Below are 21784 nucleotides of genomic sequence, written 5' to 3' on the forward strand. Positions count from 1 at the left end.
GATTATGAACTCTGTATGTTGTGTGCTTTATTGGGCCTTTCTGTGTTTTTAAAAATAAAGCTATTGCAAGCCAGGAAGTTTCAAAAGTAGAGCCAAGCTTGAACCAAACAAGAGACTTGGCTTGGATCTCTGCAACAAGCCGAACCCAAGCCAATAGACCTGACTGCATTCATTTATGGACAGAAAACTTGAGAGAAGGGTGTATACCAGAAGTTTTTGTGGCAGGAAATAAGGCCACAATGTTCTTTACTTGTCTCTTCTCTATTTGAAAATGGAGCTAAATCAGATCTCAGATCAATCTCTAATTGTCTTGTTCATCCTCTGTATAAAAGCAGAACATAAAGCCATTTTTTCTCTAATTACATAGTTAGAGAGGAATAATTAATTTCCCTCATATTTTCCTGCGCTCTCTTCACTCTATGCTGCTGTCTAAACTTTGTCCTTTATCAGCAGTTTGCCTGATTGCTTCTACATTTTTATGGGGACTTTAAAATAAAAATTAACTTCCAACGTTTAACCTTTTTTTAAAAAAGTGTTTCCTAACATAGAAAAACTGTCTGCTGTCTCAGTACTCCAGCAGTAAAATTCCAGTTACAAGCTTGGTCTTTCAATCTCCACTTTTGAAAACGATGAACGAGCCCTGGATTATTACTCTTTGATACATGTTTTTCTAGAGCAAGAGTTTAGCCCAAATCATGCCAATTTGACTTAAGAGGAGATTTGAATGCTTGATTTTTAAGACACATTTTATTTTAGACATTGATACTAAACAATGATCCTTTGCTGTCATGAAGTAACATGCACTCTTCATGCCGTTTGTATTGAAAGTTTTAATTTTCTGCTGTTTAAACGAAGCAGTGAATGAAGGTGTAGAAAAAGGTCTCAGAAAGATCGTCATTTGAACCTCAGAAGAGATATTTTGCCTCAAGAGAAGCAAGGCTTTCCTAGCTGGGACAGTAGGTCTGTGAATAAGGTTGTCATTAATGGGACTTGAATTTCTATAAAATTAAGTAGTTTGAAGACAAAGAATACAGTATCTTGTAAGGATATTGTATAGTTATGTGGTTGTATATACTTTAGAATCTTTCTGCATCAAGTCTATAACTGACATTTGTGATTCACTATAAAAAATGTTACAAGGGTATAATGGGCATAAATTTCACCAGGTATTGACCAAGTATGATTGAGAAGTAGATTTCTTTACAGCAGCAAGCAGAGGACTATGGGGCCCTAATAATCTGAGCCAGCCATATTGCCAACGTTTGCTTTCTTGACACAGTTCTCATGGTGTTTACTGTTTTTTTTTTTTAGATCTTAGCTCATGTGTTCCTGTAATTGTACGAAAAATTCAGATTACTTCTAAAAAAACAGAGCCTAGTCTTTGTGGCTGCTTGCAGAGGAAAACTTGAAATATCATTCTTCAAAGCTAAAAAAATAGAAAGAAAACAAAAAGAACTCTTGTTTATTCTGCCCAAATTCTAATGATTTTGAAGCTCTTCTTGCTTTCATGAGATCAATTCATGGTTTCCAGTGCTAAATGATGGCAAGGAAGTATGTATGGATAAGAAAACCAACAAGAGGCTTGAAAGAGTATGAGCAATCTTTAATTTTTTATGTCAGGTGTACCGGGTCCAGAGCAGGGCTTATGTGTCTCACAAATCTCCTGAAGGATTAAGAAAGGGACTTTTTAAATGTCTTCTCACTGAAATAATAGTAAGTCACTAATCATGCAAGTTATGAAATCTTTGGTTAAAGAAGTGCAAATATGTATCGCATCTTTCTGATTCTTATTGCCCTGAAAACTGATTAAGGTCAGTTAGATGAAAAAAAAAAAGGTAATGAGGAGAGTTTAAATAAACAAAAAAATTAAATCACATCATTCTTTTTTAATTCTCTTCAAACAACAAGGAAGATTTGTCTGGAAGAGGGTCACTGTACATACACATACTTCTCCACATACATGCACAAGTGGAAGGAGATTCAGCAAGAGCTGTTCAGGGCTGTGGTTAAGATATGTACAGTGCGTTTCTTATGTCCTAAGGATATATACAGATGGTCTTGATATTCTCTCAATACTTTTGCTGAAAGAAGAAAGATATAATCATCCAGTTGAATTGTGTGTAGCTGTAGCTATTTCAATCAGTCTTCTTTGTCTAAACAGAAACACTCTCTACATCTGGCAGCTGTGGAACATGGCCAGCTGCATGGTTCTGACATTAGCTGTCCCAAATAGACCTGCTGACATTTTTCTTTTTCTATTCTGCAGGACTGCCCACCAGAAGCAGGTGATTTTCGTGCCCAGCAGTGTTCTGCTCACAACGATGTCAAGTATCAGGGACAGTATTATGAGTGGCTTCCTGTCTCCAATGACCCTGACAACCCATGTTCCCTGAAGTGTCAGGCCAGAGGAGCAACTTTGGTTGTGGAGCTGGCACCAAAGGTTCTGGATGGCACCCGGTGCTACACAGAATCCCTGGACATGTGCATCAGTGGCTTGTGTCAAGTAAGGAGAGAAGCCCTACCCTAATACTTTGCCTCATGACTCTCCCCTCAGGTCTCTCTCACATGATCTCTCTCTCTCCTCCTCCAAACTTGCATCTTTTTTAAGATTTTCATTTTAATAAGCTCTTTTTCAGTCTCTTGACTACTTTAACCTTGTTTGGAAGAGCTGTACAAATTCAGAAGTAATTTTCTCACTTTATGCTGTGTCCTTGGGGATTTTTGAAGTATTCTCAGTTTTTGCACCATTTCGTACAGTCAGCTGCAGTGGCAAGTATCATTTGAAAGCACCATAACAAAATTACGTTTAGCTTTTAACTTGAATATACCAAAGTTTTCTGAATCTATGAAATTACAGTATCTTTGAGAATTATTTCTCCTTGTAAATAAAAAACCACTTAGCAGTAGATGAGGTACTAAACTGGAAAATCTGGCATTGATTTGCTGCAGGATCAAGCAAGCTGCTACATCTCCTTGGGCCTCAGATTGACTGTTCAGTAAAAGTGAGATATAGGGACTTTTTAACCTTTCACTTCACAGTGCATGAAAATCTTTTGATCATTCAACCAATTTATTGACTTCCTAATTAATTTTTGTATTACCTTTGTGCTTTTGCTTATATATTGCTACTGTTTGGAACCTATCTACATCAGACTTCAATCTCCTGAACTATACATATGCTACAGATTGATGGAGGGAAGGACATTTGCACCACTTCTATGAAGTGCTGAACACACCTGAATCTCAGAAAAGACAGTCTAGATTAATGTTCAGTGCCCAATCTCTTTCCAATCTTTGTAGACTTGATGTGTTGCTAGCTCTTCAGTGTATTTTCAGTTACTTCGTGTTTCTTTAGAAGCTTTCCTCTCTGTTTTCTTTTTGTTTGATTTTGTGTTCCAAGCTAGAAGCAGTCCTACAGTAAATGAAACAGAGTTGGCTATTACTGTGCTAATCACATTTGTGATCTGAAGAAGGCAATCATCTAGACCACTTGACCTCAGCCAAATGCACAAGTTTCTCGAAATTCTAGATTGCCTGGTGAGACAAACTGATTTCAGATTTCTTTTTTTTTTGTTTTTAAATCTTCTAAATCTTCACTGGAGACAGGATCTGAACAGGGAAATATTTCTGAACAGGGAAAGGTATTCTGCCTATAGTGGCCTAGACATTAGGAGAAGTTCATTCAGAGTTTGTGTCAGGCTGCTTTCTGTTTGGTCCAAATATGAAGCATGCCTTCCCGAGAATTTCCCTTAGGAACAGAACTCATAGGCATCCACATCTAAAACAAAGTGATTTGCATTCTCATGACACTTCTTACTCCTGGAAAGCTGAGGGTAGCTGCACTACTACAACTGTGAAGGTTAATGTTATTTCTTAACTGTCTCTGTGGCTAAGGTAAATATTTTGAAAACAGACAAGTACACTAGCATTAATATCCCTGAGGAATTTCAGTAAAACTAAACCTTTCCTTCTACATAACAAAGTCAGAACATCTTAGAAGTCATTTCTGTGCATTAGCAGTAGCAGGTACAGGCTATCACTTACCTAAAATGGCAACACCCTATAACATAACCATCACAGGTCTCAGTAGCTTGTGAGAATTCATAATGATACCAAGAATTCAATACTTTCATGAGATGTCTCTGGAACTGTGTGATTTGAGGCAGTGCAACAGACAGCTGTAATATCAGAAGGCATGGTTTGTCACAGCTGCAAAAAAATGCAGGCTCCTGAAATTTATGTTCTTTCTAAAGTCATGAAGATTAAGAAGTGGGACTACATTTGTTAACAGAGTCTTTGCAAGAAGTAATTGCACTGTCTTGGGGGTGAAGAGGTACATTTTCTGGATAGCTCAGAGCACAGCTATTGAAAGCAACTTTAAGCTTGCCATGCTAGTGAGCTTGCATTGGCCTAAGTATTATTTAACTGAGCTTTTATTACAAATAAGTATGTGGACTTTCATAGTGTGTTCTGATTATACATCTAGGTATAATTTTTTACACTGGAATTGACAATTGAGAAGGAATTGAATGTCATTCAGCTAGAACGTTCTATGAAATATATAAACATGTCTACTCAACTGCACTCTGTGAAAGAATCCTGAATTACTAGAAGTGACATTAGAATCAATGTATGCTTAAATAGACACGATGTATTTTTCCTAGTGGATCAAACAACTGTGTCAGCTCTCTGAAGCAACCACAGGGATATTTCTTCATGTGTGAGATTCAGGCCAACCCATGGTCCATGGGTGTTCACAAGCTGTTCCTGAGTTTATTAACGGGAGAAATGGTTACTTGCATTAACTTATGTGTGCCTCACTATTCTTTCCCAGTCAAAATATACTGGTTTTCACTCTCGTTAGCAAATATGCTTCTTTCATATTTATCACTTCATTCTTCCCGTTGTTTGGAAGTATAGGGTTATCAGTAGCTTAGTATCATATTTGAGAGTCTTTGATTAATTATTAGTTATTGAACTGAAGTCTGTTTTTTTCCATGCTGGCCACCTACCAGTTTAAAGTCAGAAAAGGCTTTTAATTGCATTTAGGACAAGCAAAGTCACCTTTGTGTGTAGAACAAACTGTACCCTCAAATCTTTCATTCAATGAAGGATATGGTTAGAAATTCTTATAAATATATTTATGTTATTTTTATTTATAGAGATGGGGTAAGAGAGAGGTTATACAGTTGCTGATTCAGACACACTTCATGGCATAGGACAGTACACATGGCTGTGCCAGTTCAGCAGTCATGCAAACTGTTTGTGTCTTGCCTCTCTCCATATTACATAAACATAAATGTATTTATCTTCCATAAACAGATGCGCTGTATTTTGCCATTGTTATTCTTGTAAAAAACCTAAGGAATTAATGGGAATTAATTTATGAGCATTGTTTTTTTCTCTCTAGAGTTTTAGTTTTCAATTGATAGATGGCAGAGATTGAGTAACACTATTTTTTCATGAAAAGCCCTCTTTGTATTGCCTCTTATTTCTTCCTGTTTGCCTTTTTCCTCCTAACTATGTTAAATTCCCTTCTATATGGATATCTGTATTATTTTATTCCCTCTTTCTTTATCCTTTTTTGAAGAATTACTGATTACTTTTCAGGTGTAATCTTTGGGTCTCATTTTGAGTGTGCCTCGGGATACAGTATGCCCTATTGTTATAATGCAACTAGCTTGAACCACAATGAAGAAGTTAAAAACCGAATAATCTTTAGGAGAAACAAAGCTTTAATGATCCACATTAGGAAATGTCTATATGGATAGAATTAATGGGAGTCCAGAGCAGAGCACATTTTAAAACATCTAGTTATATATAGTGATAGATAAATTGAATGCCTCTGCTTCTAAGGAGGATTTCATCTCGTTTCTAGAGCATCCATTTCTTGGTCATCTAAGAGGTTAGACAGACAGGCCACCACCTTCTCTTTTCCAAGGATCTCCTACTCCAGAGAGGTTATTCCAGACTGTAGTACTATTAATGGGTTGTTGGAAATTCACCTGAAGAAAATTTCTGTCATATTTCATTCATACACAGCACCCTGATGAAGAACCAGCCTTATATACTGATTATCAAATTCAAACTGAAATTTGGTGAATGTATGAGCTGCTTCTCCATCTCTGTGACTGCAAGTTTTTCTGTTTTTTTTCCCTTGTCACCATGCAATTTTTATCCTCTCTCACCAGATGACTTCATTTGGTTGTGACCTTTCCTGACATGTTCCCATCACTACCTGCTATATCTCTAATTATGTGTTCTCCCTTACTTGTTCATCCAAGCAGCCACCTGCTAGTGCAGATTTTGCCCCTCACACTCTCTTGTTTCAGCTTCTAGACAAATCTCAGCCAGGCTGCAGCACTAAGTAGAGGAGCATGGCTCTTCAAGCTCTGGAAGACCTGTACCTCTAACACTGGTAACCTATGAAATCTACTGGCACCTTTGCTAAGGAAAAGAAAATTTCTTTCAAGTTATCTAGTTTCTCTGATATGAACAAAAAACACTCTCTTTTACTTATGTGTGTAGAATGGCTCTCCTTTCCTACTTCCTAGCCTAGGGCTGTCCTCCTCCCTAGTATAGGGACCACAGATTCACAGGTCTTCCCTCTATTCTAACTAGCATTTACTTTATTTTCAAGCACTTTTTTTTTTCTTTTTTTTGGCCTGCAACACAAGCCACAGCAAAGCGCACAGTTTGGAATATTGCTTTCAAGTCTTTCACTAGAGCAAAGGAGAGCAGGATTCCTTCTCCTTGAGAAACCAGAACTTTCCCATTATCTAACTGCAGAATCTATGTAAGCTTTCCTATCAAAGGGGGCAACTGTAAACACAATCTGAAAAAGAGTGTAAATTTAGTTGCAAAAAATAATGATAAAAATGTGAAATTAATAGGAACATTTAATTGAATAATCCTTAATAAAGTGTCAAAAATGTCCTAGTAGCCCAAGAAATTTATGAGATGTGTATCTAAGATGTCTTAAACACTCACTAGTTTCTTATACATGCAGGTGTGTAAGACCTATTGACTCCTTTAAATTTCTGTGAAGAGTTGAGATAAAAGATGCAGTTCTGTTATTTCAGCATAAGCCTGGAGTACTTTTACAGCAGTCTCAGACTGTTCTGGTGTTGAAAAACCAACTCTGATCCTAATTGTATGAGTATTGTTATTATTACTAATATTATTGTTGTTGTTGTTTTTATTAAAGACTATGAAATTATTTCATTTACATGGTGGAATAACAGAATTAATAATATATTTAATAATATGTATTGATATTAAAAGTATTATATACATGTTATACATTAATATATGAGTGTATGACTGGGTCTAATAGCAGGATTAGATCAAATGATTAAAAAGCTGGTAATTTCTAAGAAGGCCTTTGAGTAGGTTTGTTGCTATAAAAAGTTTCTTTGGGATTGGAAAAAATTTTTTGCAGAAAATCGGGGGTTTTTTTTGTGAATGGTAGGGCTTGGAAGGGACCTTTAGAGATCATCTAGTCCAACATAAGCACTTTTGTTTCTTTTCCTGAATCTGTCCTTCTCTGTCCATTACAGTCCTTCAGTTTTACGGGTTGATTGGTTGAGCCCTGCATCCAGAAATGCTTATTTGAATGTCTACTATTTCTGATAGTATTAAATTGTCCTTTACAAATCCATTACCAAATACTACTAGAGGTAGCTTTTAACTCTTCTGATTTATTGATTCCTAAGACTTTTTCCTTCTGGGCTGCATAGGTAATTCAAGTCAGATGACAACAAGCTTAGTTTCCTTAGGTACTTTTCAGAGGTAGTGAAAAATATCTGTTACAAAAGTGGTCAGTCTATGGGTGTCAGGATACTATGGGCATGGACTGAAAAACCACTGATTTTAAAACACATTAGAAAAGTAGATTTAATAAACTGCAATGGCTTCCTATGGCTTCTTAATTTTTTAAATCAAATTGCAGCAAACAAAACTGATTTGAGCTTCAGAAACTATAATTCATCTCAAACTAAGGCAGAGAATACACTGGGTTAAGAATAGTATTGAAGATAGTTTGATACAGGCTCTTTACAAATAAAATATATTTGTTTAAAATCTTAGTATTAAGTACCGTTTCTTACTATTTTCATGGTACTTCTTTGTTATTTTAAACCTGTGATAGGCAAAGAAGTTTTTTGTGTATTGAAAATTTTAAACATATTTTTAATGTAAAGGAAAAATTACCTTTTCCATGATCATATTCTGCTTTGTTCAGCAGGGTTTGGAGATTTATGAACATACAAATAATACCATATAAACACAAAAATAAGGTGAAATAATAACATGTAAACATAAAAATCTCAGAAATGAGAACATCTGTCAATATACAGGGGTTTGAAAGTCACACACCTGATCTTTTCCCATAATCTACTTCACAGAATTTTTTGTAGTCTTCTCTGCAGTGCAGATATATTTTGTTACATTTTCCACTATATAGTTACCAAATAATTATGTTCTATATATACACATACCGAAATTTATATATATATATGCACTTCAAATTTTTTGCATCAGAGGCTATACTGACTGGTGCATGGTCTCAGAACAGTGAGAAAATCTCTTCTCCTTTAAATAGATTATGCTAGGATGTTTCGGGATGATCAGTTTCTCTTTCTCCCTTCCATCTACAAAGTGTTGTTTCATGGATCCTTTCTTGTTTCCACCTGACCTCAAAATACAGAGCTCATCAGGATAATGGTGTCATTCAATGCCATGTTTAGGGTGTTTTATGCATGGATATTGTACTCACTGGCTGAGTAAACCTGCACCAAACAGATAAAATATGGATTTTAAAGAACATAGGCTAGGAGGTCACCTCAGCAAGTTCTTGAAGGCTCCTGAAACTGCCTTGGTCCCTAACTGTCCCTGTGAAATTTGCCAGGGACAGGGCCACAAAACTTGGTCATTCCTAGTCAGTCCTTAGCTTGGGACCTGATTTCTTCTTCTTCTCAGACCCTTCAAGTCAGCTCCAGTTTTGAGGAGAGAGAAGGCCAGGACTCTTTCCCACTCGGTCTGAAGCCTTAGAAGAAAATGGCCTGCATTTTTCCACCCTGCAACATTCCTCACTCTGTTATTGAAGATTATTCTCATCCATGCTTGTTACCAGTAATGCTGGGGGTTGTGTGTTTATTTGGACAAGATCCCATTTTTCTGCACTTTATTCTGGATATTATCTGGCTGTAAAAACTCTTACAGACAATAATTTTCAGAAACATTTTTACCTATATCACTGATTTATATTCACATAAGAGAACAGAAAGTGCCTGTCATTGGCCTGTTTGATAGCAAAGCAGAGAAATGACTGGCCTTTGTTCCATTAATTCTCTACAAACTGGCATCATTTGTGTTTCACGCAGTGTATGTTCATTTTTACAGTCATGAAGTTGCCCGTGTCAGCTTCCAGTAAAGATCTTCTTCTTATGCCAAGGCTATGACAGAAGTCAGGTTACAACAAAGGAAAGCATTTGGAGGGGGAAAAAAAAAAAAAAAGAGATACTTACACACTGCTAGGATTTCAGTCTCCTGTAGTTCAGCTATTTTTGGCTCCTCTTTGTAGCTGGGATTTTTTGTTTGTGCATTTTTTTCTTTTCTGAGCAGAAAAAAACCCGCAAAAGACACAATAATAACTGTATTATTTAGGCAAGAGGTTGTCCATTTTTCTTCAAAGCTGTAGAAGGCCTAGACATTGCTCATGATGGTTAGAATAGCTTTTCGGTTTCTAATGTCTGCACCTAACTCCTAAATCCTCAAAATGAAATTGTCTTTTTTTAGAGTGTGTTGAAACCTAGATGGCCTTCTGGTGACATAACATTTCAGAAAATATTGAATTATTGCTTTTTGGTCATCAAGTGCTTTTAAACAGCTGAACTGCAGTTTGAACTTTTTATCAATAACTAATCTCATGTAGTTTGCATTCTGTGGATAAAAAAAAAAAAAATCTTGGTTTCTTGTCAGTGAGTATCATTGTTCTAAGATGAAAGAAGTAGCTTTTCTTCCAGCATCACATCATTCCAGTACAGAGAAAGCAGTGGGGCTATAAAACCTAATGACTCATGTGTGTAATAGCCAAATGCTTAAATTGGTATCATTGTGCCAGGTAACAACATTTTTGTTGCATAGAGTGACAAGGAAATGGGAATGTGTTTATTGTGTGAAAGAGTCTGCATATGCATCATTAGAACTCCACTCCCTGCCCTGAGTTTTTGCCCAGATGGGAGAAGAGAGCCACGATGTCACTGGCTCTCTCTTCCCAGTCGCAGTGGGACTGAGAGGGGAATCGGAGAAAAGGGGGAAAAGCCATGTGGGTTGAAATAAGAGAAGTTTGATAGATCAACACAAGTAAAGAGGAAACAGTTCTAACAACAAATGAGAGGATACACAGAGAGCGGTGTGTGACACTCTTGCTCAGCACCTGGAACCCAACAAGGTCTCTCTGGACTGACCACCTAACCCCTAGTTCTGCAGGGCCCCTCCCAACAGCTCCTCCCACTGTGCACTGGGTATGGGACAGTATGGTATGCAATACCCAATGACCAGCTGACCTGGCTGTGCCCCTTCCCACCTTCTTAGAAAAGTTAACCCCATCCCAGCCAAAGGCAGGACACCTGAGCTGTGGGTTTTCTGCTTCACGGTCCAACAGAGATTGGCACCACTGCAGAGATATTTTGTTCAAGTGTTCAGCAGAAACAATATCTGCTGTTACTCCCAAGTAGACAAACTGTTTACTGTGAATATGTCTTTGACTAGCAGCATGTAAAGCACTTTCCTTTGTTGTGGGGGAAACAAATTTGGCAGGCTTAGCAAAAAGAAATTAAAAAAAGTGATCTGGAGACTCCTAAGAGTTCTGTCTGTTGCAGTTATGAGGAAGTCAACTATGTCCATGATTTTTTTTAGCACACTTAACCTGAGGTATATAGGGTAATGTAGGGAGTTTAATGCTGTGTGAAGATGGAAAGATGTCCATGCTGGATGGGCATATTTAAGAATTCCCACCAGAACAGATGTGTGGTTCTCACTGAAGACCATGACAAGGCTTCCAATTACTATGCAGATCAAGGACAGAGGGGCTGTAGGTGTTTTAGGTAGTTTCTTCTGTCATCCCAAGCATCTTTTCATAGACCCTGCATGCACTCCTCTTACACATAGAGCAACAGGTTGGAATACTGTATATACTAAGCAATTTCAGCAATGACTTGAGGTCGTGCAGTCTTACTCAAGTATTTGAACTGTGGGTGAAGTCTATTTCTTGATAACAGATAACGTGACTGCCTGAAGCACCAGAAAGTTTGTTAGTCACTGGCACTGTTAGTAGCAAAGCACTTCCTAGATGGAGATGGGTCTGAGTGGCAATATCAAACCTGTCATGAAGTCACCAGAGCTGGCAAAGAACTACAGTCAGATGTAATGTTTCACAACTGCCAATGAAATACATTTACAGTTTAGTGCTTCATAGTCCAGGAGGAGAGAATGAGTCTAGAGTGCAGACTTCATTGAATTTACTTTTGATTTCTTATGTGTGCTGTTCTGAGAAAGCTAAAGGAGAGCTGCTTTGATGAGTTTTGACTTACAATGGTCTTTTCAATCACTTTATGTTGTAGTATTTTCATCTTCTGCAAAACTTGGCAAATCTTTCCCCTGGAAATGCAAAATAAACCATCTCATCAGATAATATGTATGCTTCTGCTGGAGAAAATCACGTATTTCAATAACCACTTGCTACAGAGCACTGATTGAAAAGAGTTAGGGTTTTTTTTTTCTCTTCCATCAATAAGAGCAAAAGCTTGCAACAATAAAGCAAAAATTCAGTCCTACCCTGTCAGAATATGGACTTGTGAACCCAAATCGAGACAAAATCGGTGAAAAGTTAATGAAATGGATAATTGAATACGTATAATCACAAAAGCCTTTTATCCTCCTCTTGTCATTTATTTATAAGCTCTTGGAACTTAATTCCGTTTAAATGTAGCTTCTTAAAAACTTGGATTTCTGTATCAACAGAGAATGATCTAGATATGGTGTCATTTCCATGTCTGTAGCGTCTCCTATGTTGACTCACAACAAAATTCATCAATTTTGTATAAGGCTGAAATATGCAAACTTTTTTTAATATAAGAAGATTCCTCCTAATGAATTTTGCATATAAGAATATGAGTGGCCTTTTTCCTACATTCAGGATTTTTAATACCACTGTAAATCCTCATTTAGAAGTTATAGCTTTTAAATTGATTTAATTGCTTCTTTTAAAATCAAATGTGTTTTCAGAATGAAACATTACATGCATATTTATTCATTTCCTTGAGGGAAACCTGAGAAGTAGGAATTTCTTTTAAGTTCTGCTGCTGCTGGGTGTTTGCTGTTTGTTTCTAAAGCTTTGGCTGAACCACCAATTGTCAATATATTATGTCTGCCATGCTGGATGGGGGAGACTCCATGAAAGTCTTGATCTGGGTTTAAAAATAACAGAGAACCCTGGATACTTGTGAATGTTGGGCTGATGAGACAGACACGTTATGCATGTAGTTGGTGAGATCAGGGATTTCTTGGGTCTTGTTGCTTTACCACTGATCCACTGGAACCAGTTTGCAGATCAGTTCCAGTGGATCAGTGATAAAGCAACAAGACCCAAGAAATCCCTGATCTGACCAGCCACATGTTTAGTGTGTTGGGAGATGAATCTCAGTCACTCGAGCGGTTATATTTAGCAATTTGGCTGCTGACCAATGTCTGAAGTTTGTTTGCACTGCCTGAACAATTGCAAGTTCTGTTTGACTCAAATGCCAAGTGAATATATTGATTGCACTTGTCTGTGGGCCTACCGTAACAAGCATAATCATAAATTGCCTTGCTATTGTGAAAATCATCTTACAGTCTTCAGTTAAAATTGCTGATTGTGATGTCCTTGTATCTGAATTCCTTAGGGCAAAGAAGGATCCTGCTTGGTGCTTGTTGCTTGCATAGCAGGATAATGTCAGCAGACTGTGCTAAAAAAATGCTGAGGCTGCGTTCTGTCATCATAAGGTGTCAGTGAACTGACAGGCAGATACCACTGTGTCAGAAGTTGCAAGTCACTGTATCACAGACACCAGTTCAGTTCCACTTTGCTGTACAGCCTGGAGCATGTTCACTCCACAATAATTCAAAGAGTACAACAGCTCTTCATCTTGATTGTAAAACAGGATTTTGGACCCAGTTGAAACAGTGACTATGATCCAAATCTTTCTTCAGCTGAGCAGTGACGATCAACACAAGTCCCACATTGCACCCCACATTAGCATCCATGTGAAGGGCAACTTTCATTTTCCCAGATTCTCAGAACTTTTTGTGCTTGAACTGTAGACATGTCCTTTGAAAAACAGAGAGATTTATTTATAATCAGCTAGATTTGCAAGCTTGCTTTGTTACATTTCCTGCCCAGAGTTTCTTAATACTGAATAGAAATTATTATGAAAACTTTTTACTTCAGGGCATTTCCAGGCTAGCAGGGCTGAAGCAGAACCTGTCATTGCTGTTCCAGTGTTATTTCTGGAAAAATCTGCTAAATTGAGCCAGAGTTCAAGTCCGCAAGTGGAACACATACATAATGTTCGTGCATGCACTCAGTGGGTTAGTTCCAACTTGTGACATGGGACTTTCAGCCTGGTGCCTTTAAACTAGCGTGAGCAGTTACTCTGCACACTTGATGACCATCTTTTTTCTTTCAGTGTTGTGTAAAAATTATTTTATAAATGTATCTCAGAGTCAGGAATATCCCTATTTTTCTGTTTTGCCAACTCACTGGCTGTCAGTGGAGTAAAAATGGGAGTTGAGGGGAGAATCAAAGTCAGCATGAAATATGGGAATTCAGCCTAAAATGTAATATGGAATGTTTACCTCTGAGCAGAACTGTGGTATTTTATGCCAGAAACAGTACTGCCTCAGCCAACTAAATATTAGCTGTTATTATTCTGGTCCTTTGTTGCTAACTTTTTTATGCTAAATCCATAAGGAGAATAAAAAATCAACTCACTTAGAGATGTTAAAGATCTGGGCAGAGTTGGTACTCACCTGTGATTTCCTCACTTGGTACAGCATGGCTGATACCTCCCATATACTGGAAGATTTCCAGAGCTCTGTGTGATCTGCCTTTACTGCTGTAAGGGCATTTATCCACAACAGCAGTGAGCTTCATAGGAACAGCTTTAAAAAACACTCAAGAGCTTCATCCAAAGCCCATTGAACTTGAAAATGCATTTTCATGATTTTAACGGGGCTTGGATTAGATTGTCAGGGAACTTAATGAAGCTACTTCTGACATTTTGTGTGGTAACAATCTGCAGTTCAAGCCTCTGACCGCACTTCAACGATTTGAAACTGAAAAGATTTCAATGTGGAAAGTCTGTGCTTCGTTACCTTTCTTTAAGGAGAAGCAGCTTAACATGTAATAGAAATGAGTATGAAAACTGCTTACTTAGAACATTTCCAGACACAATTTGTTGCAGAAACTCATTTTCATTTGTGGTGGGGGCTTCCTTCCCAGTCCTTTATGGATTTGAAAAAGACTTAATCTCTCTGAGCCTGCTAGATCAGGACCAGGATGCATTGGAAAAGGAAGTTTCCATCCCACAGAAACTTCAGAACTTTAACATTGATTCTAGTTTCAGACCAAGACAAGGAGTTGACATTTCAAAGCTTTTCACAGTGAAATATTCCCCAGACTTCTGGTTAAGAAATGACAGTATTTTGAATTATGTCCTTGAAACCACTGTTCTGAGCTGTAGATTAAGGATATGATAATCCTATTCACTCCTTTGCTTATCAAGCGGATCAGGCAGTATCTTCCATGATGCTTATTTTCATACCAAGTCCTTAACCACTCCTACTCAAGGTGTGCCCAGAGATCAGTGTCTCAGCAGACTTTTCTAGCTCTGCAGCATGACTGAATCTACTTTTTTGAATAGCTGGGTCTCTCATAGTGTGTTACATCTTTGACATTCCTGGTAGCAGCCATTCTAAAACCTCTCCTTTGTGTTTTTTTCACATTATTGGTGGATGCCTTCACATTCCCTGCTAATTCTGCAGATTTCTGTGGAGATGGTGGCATTTTTTCACTCACAACTTCAACTTTTGTAGTGAGTTTCCTAATTGAAGGAGAGTGAAAATAATGGTATGGAAATGACATATTCTCATCTCTATTTAGCCAAACTTATTTTTCTCCTGTTCATAGAGACAAAAGTTACTATACTTATGAACCATGTATTTTTTCAGGAGCACTTTAATAATTCACAAGAAATCTCTTTTTCACTCATATTTCTGTTTGCGTTTAAGAAAAATAATTGTTTTTATGCTATACACTGGCAATGGCTGTCCATCTCCAGAAATGAATATCAACATAACTTCTTTTCACACCTGAAATTTTCCTGCCAGTTTCCCCTACAAGTTGCAACCTAGCTCCAAATTGCTCAATTTAGAAATTAACTTTAATTAGAGTACAGCCTATGGCAACACGAGACCTGGTGATTCATAGAGTTAAAAAGGCTTCAGAATAGTAAAGGCTGATATTGACATTGGTTGTTTCATATCTGGATTTAAGATACATCCCTTTTCATACACAAGCATTTCAAGTGTTCTTCTCAAAATAGGCAAAAGCATACAGATGTACTGCTTGAGATTGAACTGTTGAGTGAATGCATAAGCAGATATGAAATGCAATTCTGACCTTTCCTCTGATATCTGGAATCCTCAGCAGGACCTCACTCACTATAGGTGCTAGTGAGCTGTAATGTGTTTGAAAGAAATTAATCTGATTTGTAGGCATTATGTTGTACAGATGTTTTCATATCATGTGATTTTTTTTTTTATCTTGTCTATACAGGCATATTTGTGAAAATTAAAGCAAATCTGTTTGTATCAAAAGTGAGTCAGCACTTATCTTACATATATCTATCACTGATACAATTTATATGTATCTGTACTTGGAATTCTGTATGTAGTAGTCAGAGTTGAGATAATCTTGACCATTATCTAATCATTGTTGTCATGGTGTTCCTAATGTGTCAAAGTGTCTCATAGTCTTGGTATGACTAGGTTTTGAGGAAATGTGTCATTTGTGCATGACTGTTACTCAGTTAGCTCTCATTAAATCTCCTGAAGACATCATAATACAATGCGGAAGCATAGGAGACTGACTCGATTCTGACCCAGCAAAAGTGTGTAAAGTCAAAGAAATTCGATAATATCTTTCATCAAACCTGAATTTAAACCTATAACAATTTAAATTAAATTAATTTGTATAATTAGTTTATATTAATTGACAGATAACCAAAGAAATTGCTATTGTGCCACTAGTAAAATACTTATGTTGGGACTGGAGAAAGGTCAATGTCACTCCAGTCTTCAAAAAGGGCAAGGAAGAACCAGGAAACTACAGGCTGGTCAGCCTCATCTCCATCCCTGGAAAGGTGATGGAACACCTCATCCTGAATGTAGTCACTAAACATATGAAGGTAAAGATGGTTATCAGGGGGAGTCAACATGGATTCACCAAGGGGAAATCCTATTTGACCAACCTGAGAGCCTTCTATGAGTGCATAACCAGCTGGCTAGATGAGGGGAGAGCAGCGGATGTCATCTACCTTGACTTCAGCAAGGCTTTTGACACTGTCTCCTGTAACATCCTCATCAGAAAGCTCAAGCAATGTGGCTTGGATGAGTGGACAATGAGGTGGATCAAGAGCTGGCTGAATGATAGAACCCAGAGGGTGGTGAACAATGGCACAGAATCGAGTTGGAGGCCTGTGGCCAGTGGAGTTCCACAGGGATCCTGTGATTCCATAACCTGAATCACTAGAAGTAAATACTTCTAGTATTTACTAGGATATTGATCAAAGCCTACACTTTCACAGGCACATGAAGAGTCAAACACAGAAGTAATTTCACCCTAGCAGGTTCTGCATACACAGATTTGCACAAATAAGGATTAGTGTGCATATTGAAGTGGGCAAGTTACACACACAGCTTTTAAGAGCCTGGATGACAAGTGCCCTGCTGGCTCTCATCAGTTCCTAGGACCCAGCTCTCTGATTTAGATGAAAGTCACAGATGCAGGAAAATTTTAAGCTGAAATAAGCACTTTATTTCAAATTTGCTGTGTTAATATACACTCTTTGTTTGGTGAAGAGTCTTAGCACAAACTCTTTAGAACTAAACTTTATACACAGATATTTTTTCATTCTTTACATATCAGAATGCTAGAAGGCTTTTCATTTTCTAGTATTGAAAAAGAGAATTATAGTACTGCATGGACTTGCTTAATTTCTTGTATTTCAATTATTTATGTGCAAAATACAGAATTTGGATGCAGAGTTCAATGTTCAAACAAAAGGTCTACATTTTCACTGTGCTAAATAAATTCATATTTGATTCATAGAATTTTCATTATATTGAATTACAAATTTATATTTGGTTCTCTCAGGTACTTCAGGATTTTTTCAAACTGAGAAGCCTGTTTTATCTGTTGAAGTTTTGTAGTTTAGAACCAATCAATGCACACATAAGCATAAACCCAGTTTCAGAGCACGTAACTGCATTTCTGACTCTCATTTCTTATTTTTTTAACTATTCCCTCTTTATTGGATCTTTAACAAAGTCTGAAAACAGACATCGGTGTGTATAATGGGATTATTGTCAAACATGATGGTTTTGACCATCATGTCAAACTACATGACCATGTCAAACTACATGGTTTTCCCAACTGCACAGTAGGTAAAATTTCAGCCATGTTTACTCTTTATCTGTGTGACTCTACTTTTATCTATCTGCTTCCTGTCTATCTTCTTATCTATCTTTGTGAAACTCTAAGAAGTGTAATTTCTGATAGGACTCCAACCAAGAAATGCTCACAATGCCCTGAAAAAGAACCAACAATACTCTTTTCTTTCTTTGGACTGCAAAAGCCATTGAGTACTAATCTACTCACTGTCTCACATCTGAATTCAGTTCAAACTCCCAGACAGATTTGCTCAACCTCTTGCATTGCTAAGGTACTTTATGGCCCTCTAGAGATGCTGAGGGAGAAATTTGGCAGTAACTTGTTGCAGAGATGGATCAAGCAGTGAGTCAGTAGGTGCTCATATTGAACTGCACGTTTTTCTTTCTTTCCAGATCGTTGGCTGTGATCGCCAGCTGGGAAGCACTGTCAAGGAAGATAACTGTGGGGTCTGCAATGGCGATGGGTCTACCTGCCGGCTGGTTCGAGGCCAGTATAAGTCCCAGCTCTCAGCAAATAAACGTAAGCTGTCCCTTCTGATAAAAGTGCCATTTTCTTCTTTTGGTGAAATAAGTGAAACAAGTTGCAAGGTAGATTTCACCTCATTCTTTCTCAGTCAGTTAAATCATGATGATCAGTCTGGTTGTCCTCAGTTTCTTGCCTCTTGGGTTAAATCAGGCTTGCTTGGACTACAGCTCTGGCTGTGAGCTGGACAGAAGATTGTGGAAAGGTGTCACCAGTGTACTTCACATCTCAGCTACCTAATTGCTTGGGAAGACTGTCAGAAGAAGAGCATCTGGCTCTATCCACAGTGCTCTGACAGTGTTAGCTGGCTGGGCATAGTTCACACTGCTCTGGAGAGATTGGTTTATGTTGCTCTACATCAGAGGGGAATGCTGGGGGAATGGTGGTTCCAACCTGACACTGCTCTATGTCTGCCTATATGCTGAGCATGGTGATTCAGTCCTAGGGTGAACTGAGATGCATAAGTCCCAAGGAGGTGCCTGCATGGATAGATACAGAGAGACATAGGCTTTCCCACACATTGTCTGGGCCAAGATCATCTTAGAGTGGTAAAGTCACAGTGAGAGGGTAGGTTTATCCCCAGTGCCAGACAGACTTTTCAGCCTGGTTACAGCACCAAAGCTATAAAAGTTTTGGAGTGAGAGATAGGGCATATCTGGTCAGTTGGAAGGAACTTTCATGGCTATGTAGACACAACACGCATAAGGAATCATTTGTGCTAGACTTCAGATCTAGTCTCAGCTCTACTCAGTCATATTAATCAGACCAATTCCACCATTCTGGAAGACTTTGTCTAGTGCTGAGCACATGACCTAAAAGAGTCAAATATCAGTGTAGTATTTGCTAGAAAACCGTGTACACTTGTCAACTCCTATGTAGATAACTTTTTTTTTTTTGTGAGGAACAGTGAGAGGTGTTTTTTATAAAAGGTATTTTGTTTATATATATCTAAAAAGAGAATATATAAAAATAAATAGAAACTACATATAACAGAATATATATGTATAAAAAAGAAAGTGTGGCAAAAAAAGAAAGAGAGAATGGGAAATAAGGGAAGGAAGGAAGGAAGGAAGGAAGGAAGGAAGGAAGGAAGGAAGGAAGGAAGGAAGGAAGGAAGGAAGGAAGGAAGGAGGGTGAGCTATTTTGTATGAAGGGAAGAAAGCAATAATCCTCACAAGAGTTACATTGCTGAGGCAGAACTGCACATTACAAGGCAAAGGAAATAATTCACAAAGATTTAGGAACAGAATTTACCTTATTGTTACTGTTTCTGAAATGTGCATGAACAGATTCAGAAATCTCCAGGTTGTTTGAGACATTCTAGTATTTGTTAACTTTTTTGGCAAATGTCTTTCCCTGTAGGAATAATTCATCATTTTCCAGTTGCTTTGTGGTAAAAAGGTGCATCTCTTTTTCCTACTGAGGATAAAGGCACTGATATATTATGCACAGTACTAAAATCTTAATAAAACCAAGTCCCTACTGCCAATGATTTGCTAATTTAACTTAAAGGATGTTGCATAGATAGAAGGGCATATGGAAGAGACCATAGTCTTAGAGGGAGACAAATGTGGAAAAAGTGTTAGAAAATTGATTATTCAGACATATTTGCATACAAATAATTGCTTTGAGGAAATGAAGCAGATAATCAGATTTTGTGTGTGCTCTGTATAAACCATGTGGTTTATACAGGTTTTCTCCCCTGCTATAAATATATATCATGTTATGCAACACGGTATAAATTTTGGATCTATCAGAAGTGCTCCTTTAAATTCAGTTTTTACAATTGTAGAGTAGCATTTATGGATCTCCTCCAAAATGTGAATTAATATGAATTATTTTTGAGATTTTCTTCCAAATAATTTATGTACATACTGTGAAAATTTTAAATGTTTAAAAGCTTTCAAAAATCTAAGTTGTGTTTATTTCCTCCTCAATGCTATTTAAATATCAGTCATTTTGACTCTGTGTCAGCATCTTGCTTATTTGTCAGTGTAAACTTACCTACATAGGCATATCTGGATTCAGATCCTGATTTTTGTAATGGAATGACTACATTGTTAGGCTAGTCAATAGCTTAATTCCAAGTTATCTCTTCCTTGTTTCTCATGAATTATGTCTATTTTGTCTGTGGTATGAATAATACATTAAAAGCCTATATGAGCCAAACTGCTATGCAACATAATAAAAACCAGAAAAGGCATATGCAGCAGTGACCAGATACCAGCAGAGGAGTTCTTAGGATTTTTTGCCTAACAGAACATAGCATTCAATTTTGATGACTGTGCTGGGGAAATTGGACAGTGACTTTATTCCAGCACTGTCCCAGTGTTTCTTTGTTTATATTCCAAAACTGTGTCAGGCACAGCCTTGAGCTCATTACATTAAATTAATTTTCTCTTGGTGCTCATATCCAATTCCCTTCTCCACGCTGCTTATATCACAAGTGAAGGATAGTACTAGAAAGAAATTCATAGAGCTTTTAAATGCTTAACACTTGCTGTGGGAATAGCTTCCTCAGTATTTGTGAAGACAGTAATACCTCTCCCAGTGGCCTCAGAAACAGAAGCATAGCAGGAGAGGAGGCAATGTGACATTGAATTCTCCTCTACATATTTATGAAGTCTGCAGATAGTCTTCCTTTTTTACATATATCTCTCTTAGGAAAGTGCATATGTCTCTCCCTGTGGAGATGAGCTGTATATAGACAGGGTTCTTTGCATTCCCCAAGGAGTTAGAGAGTTGATCCCATAAATGGGGAGTGAATTCTGCTAATTGTCTTGTGCAAATTTAGTATTTCTCTAAAAAAGTATTGCCATCTACTAGTGGAGTAGATTGCTTTTAAAAGAGAATTGTAGAAATTATGATGGTGAGGTAAAATAGATCTTTATGTAATTACTCAATTTGGTTGTCAAAAGTAGATGCAGTTCCAGATTTCCATTGAATATCAACAGTTACAGGGAAATAGAAAAAACTCCATTTTTCATCATCAACACTGACAGACTGTTTGGACAAAACCCAAACTGAATATTCAAAAACAGAAAAAATTAATCTCTCATGGGAATCTAATGAATGTACCTGACATATGAACTCTGCTTAAATCCTTGTACGTTCTTCACAACCCTGGGCCACTGTCCTCTCAGTTATATGGGACTTTTCCTTGCCTCCCTATGCATCTTCTCTTGAGGAAATCAATCACCTATTAACGCACTTTGTACCTTTTCTGCAGACTACTCCACATGTCTGCTCCTCAATCTGCTTCTTTAGTTATTGTGGGAAGGAGCTGTGGCTAAATATTACCATGCTTACTTTAACATGTCTCTTGACAGGAAGTGTCTCCTTCTTATCACTATTAACCTCAGGAAATTAGCCTTCAGTCCCTACTGCTTCTTTTTTGTGAAAGCAGGAAGCACTGTGATAAGCATAAATCCTACTGAGCTTTGCATTTCACATAAAGTATGCTAGAATTTCGAATGGAGAGCAATGACA

General features: G+C 37.5%; 1 protein-coding gene across 5 annotated transcripts in view; it reads left to right on the forward strand.

Moving 5' to 3' along the window:
• Positions 1 to 21784, forward strand: part of ADAMTSL1 (ADAMTS like 1) — a 418285-nt gene that overhangs the window by 261559 nt on the left and 134942 nt on the right. For 4 of the 5 annotated variants that reach the window (XM_062017375.1, XM_062017376.1, XM_062017378.1 and 1 more), the window contains 2 exons: positions 2267 to 2503; positions 18166 to 18292. In XM_062017375.1, coding sequence (XP_061873359.1) covers positions 2267 to 2503; positions 18166 to 18292 — 364 coding nt within the window. The remainder of the gene's footprint in view (positions 1 to 2266; positions 2504 to 18165; positions 18293 to 21784) is intronic. The other variant, XM_062017379.1, reaches the window with a different exon arrangement.

Source organism: Colius striatus, chromosome Z (assembly GCF_028858725.1).
Source record: "Colius striatus isolate bColStr4 chromosome Z, bColStr4.1.hap1, whole genome shotgun sequence".
Taxonomy (NCBI): Eukaryota; Metazoa; Chordata; class Aves; order Coliiformes; family Coliidae; genus Colius; species Colius striatus.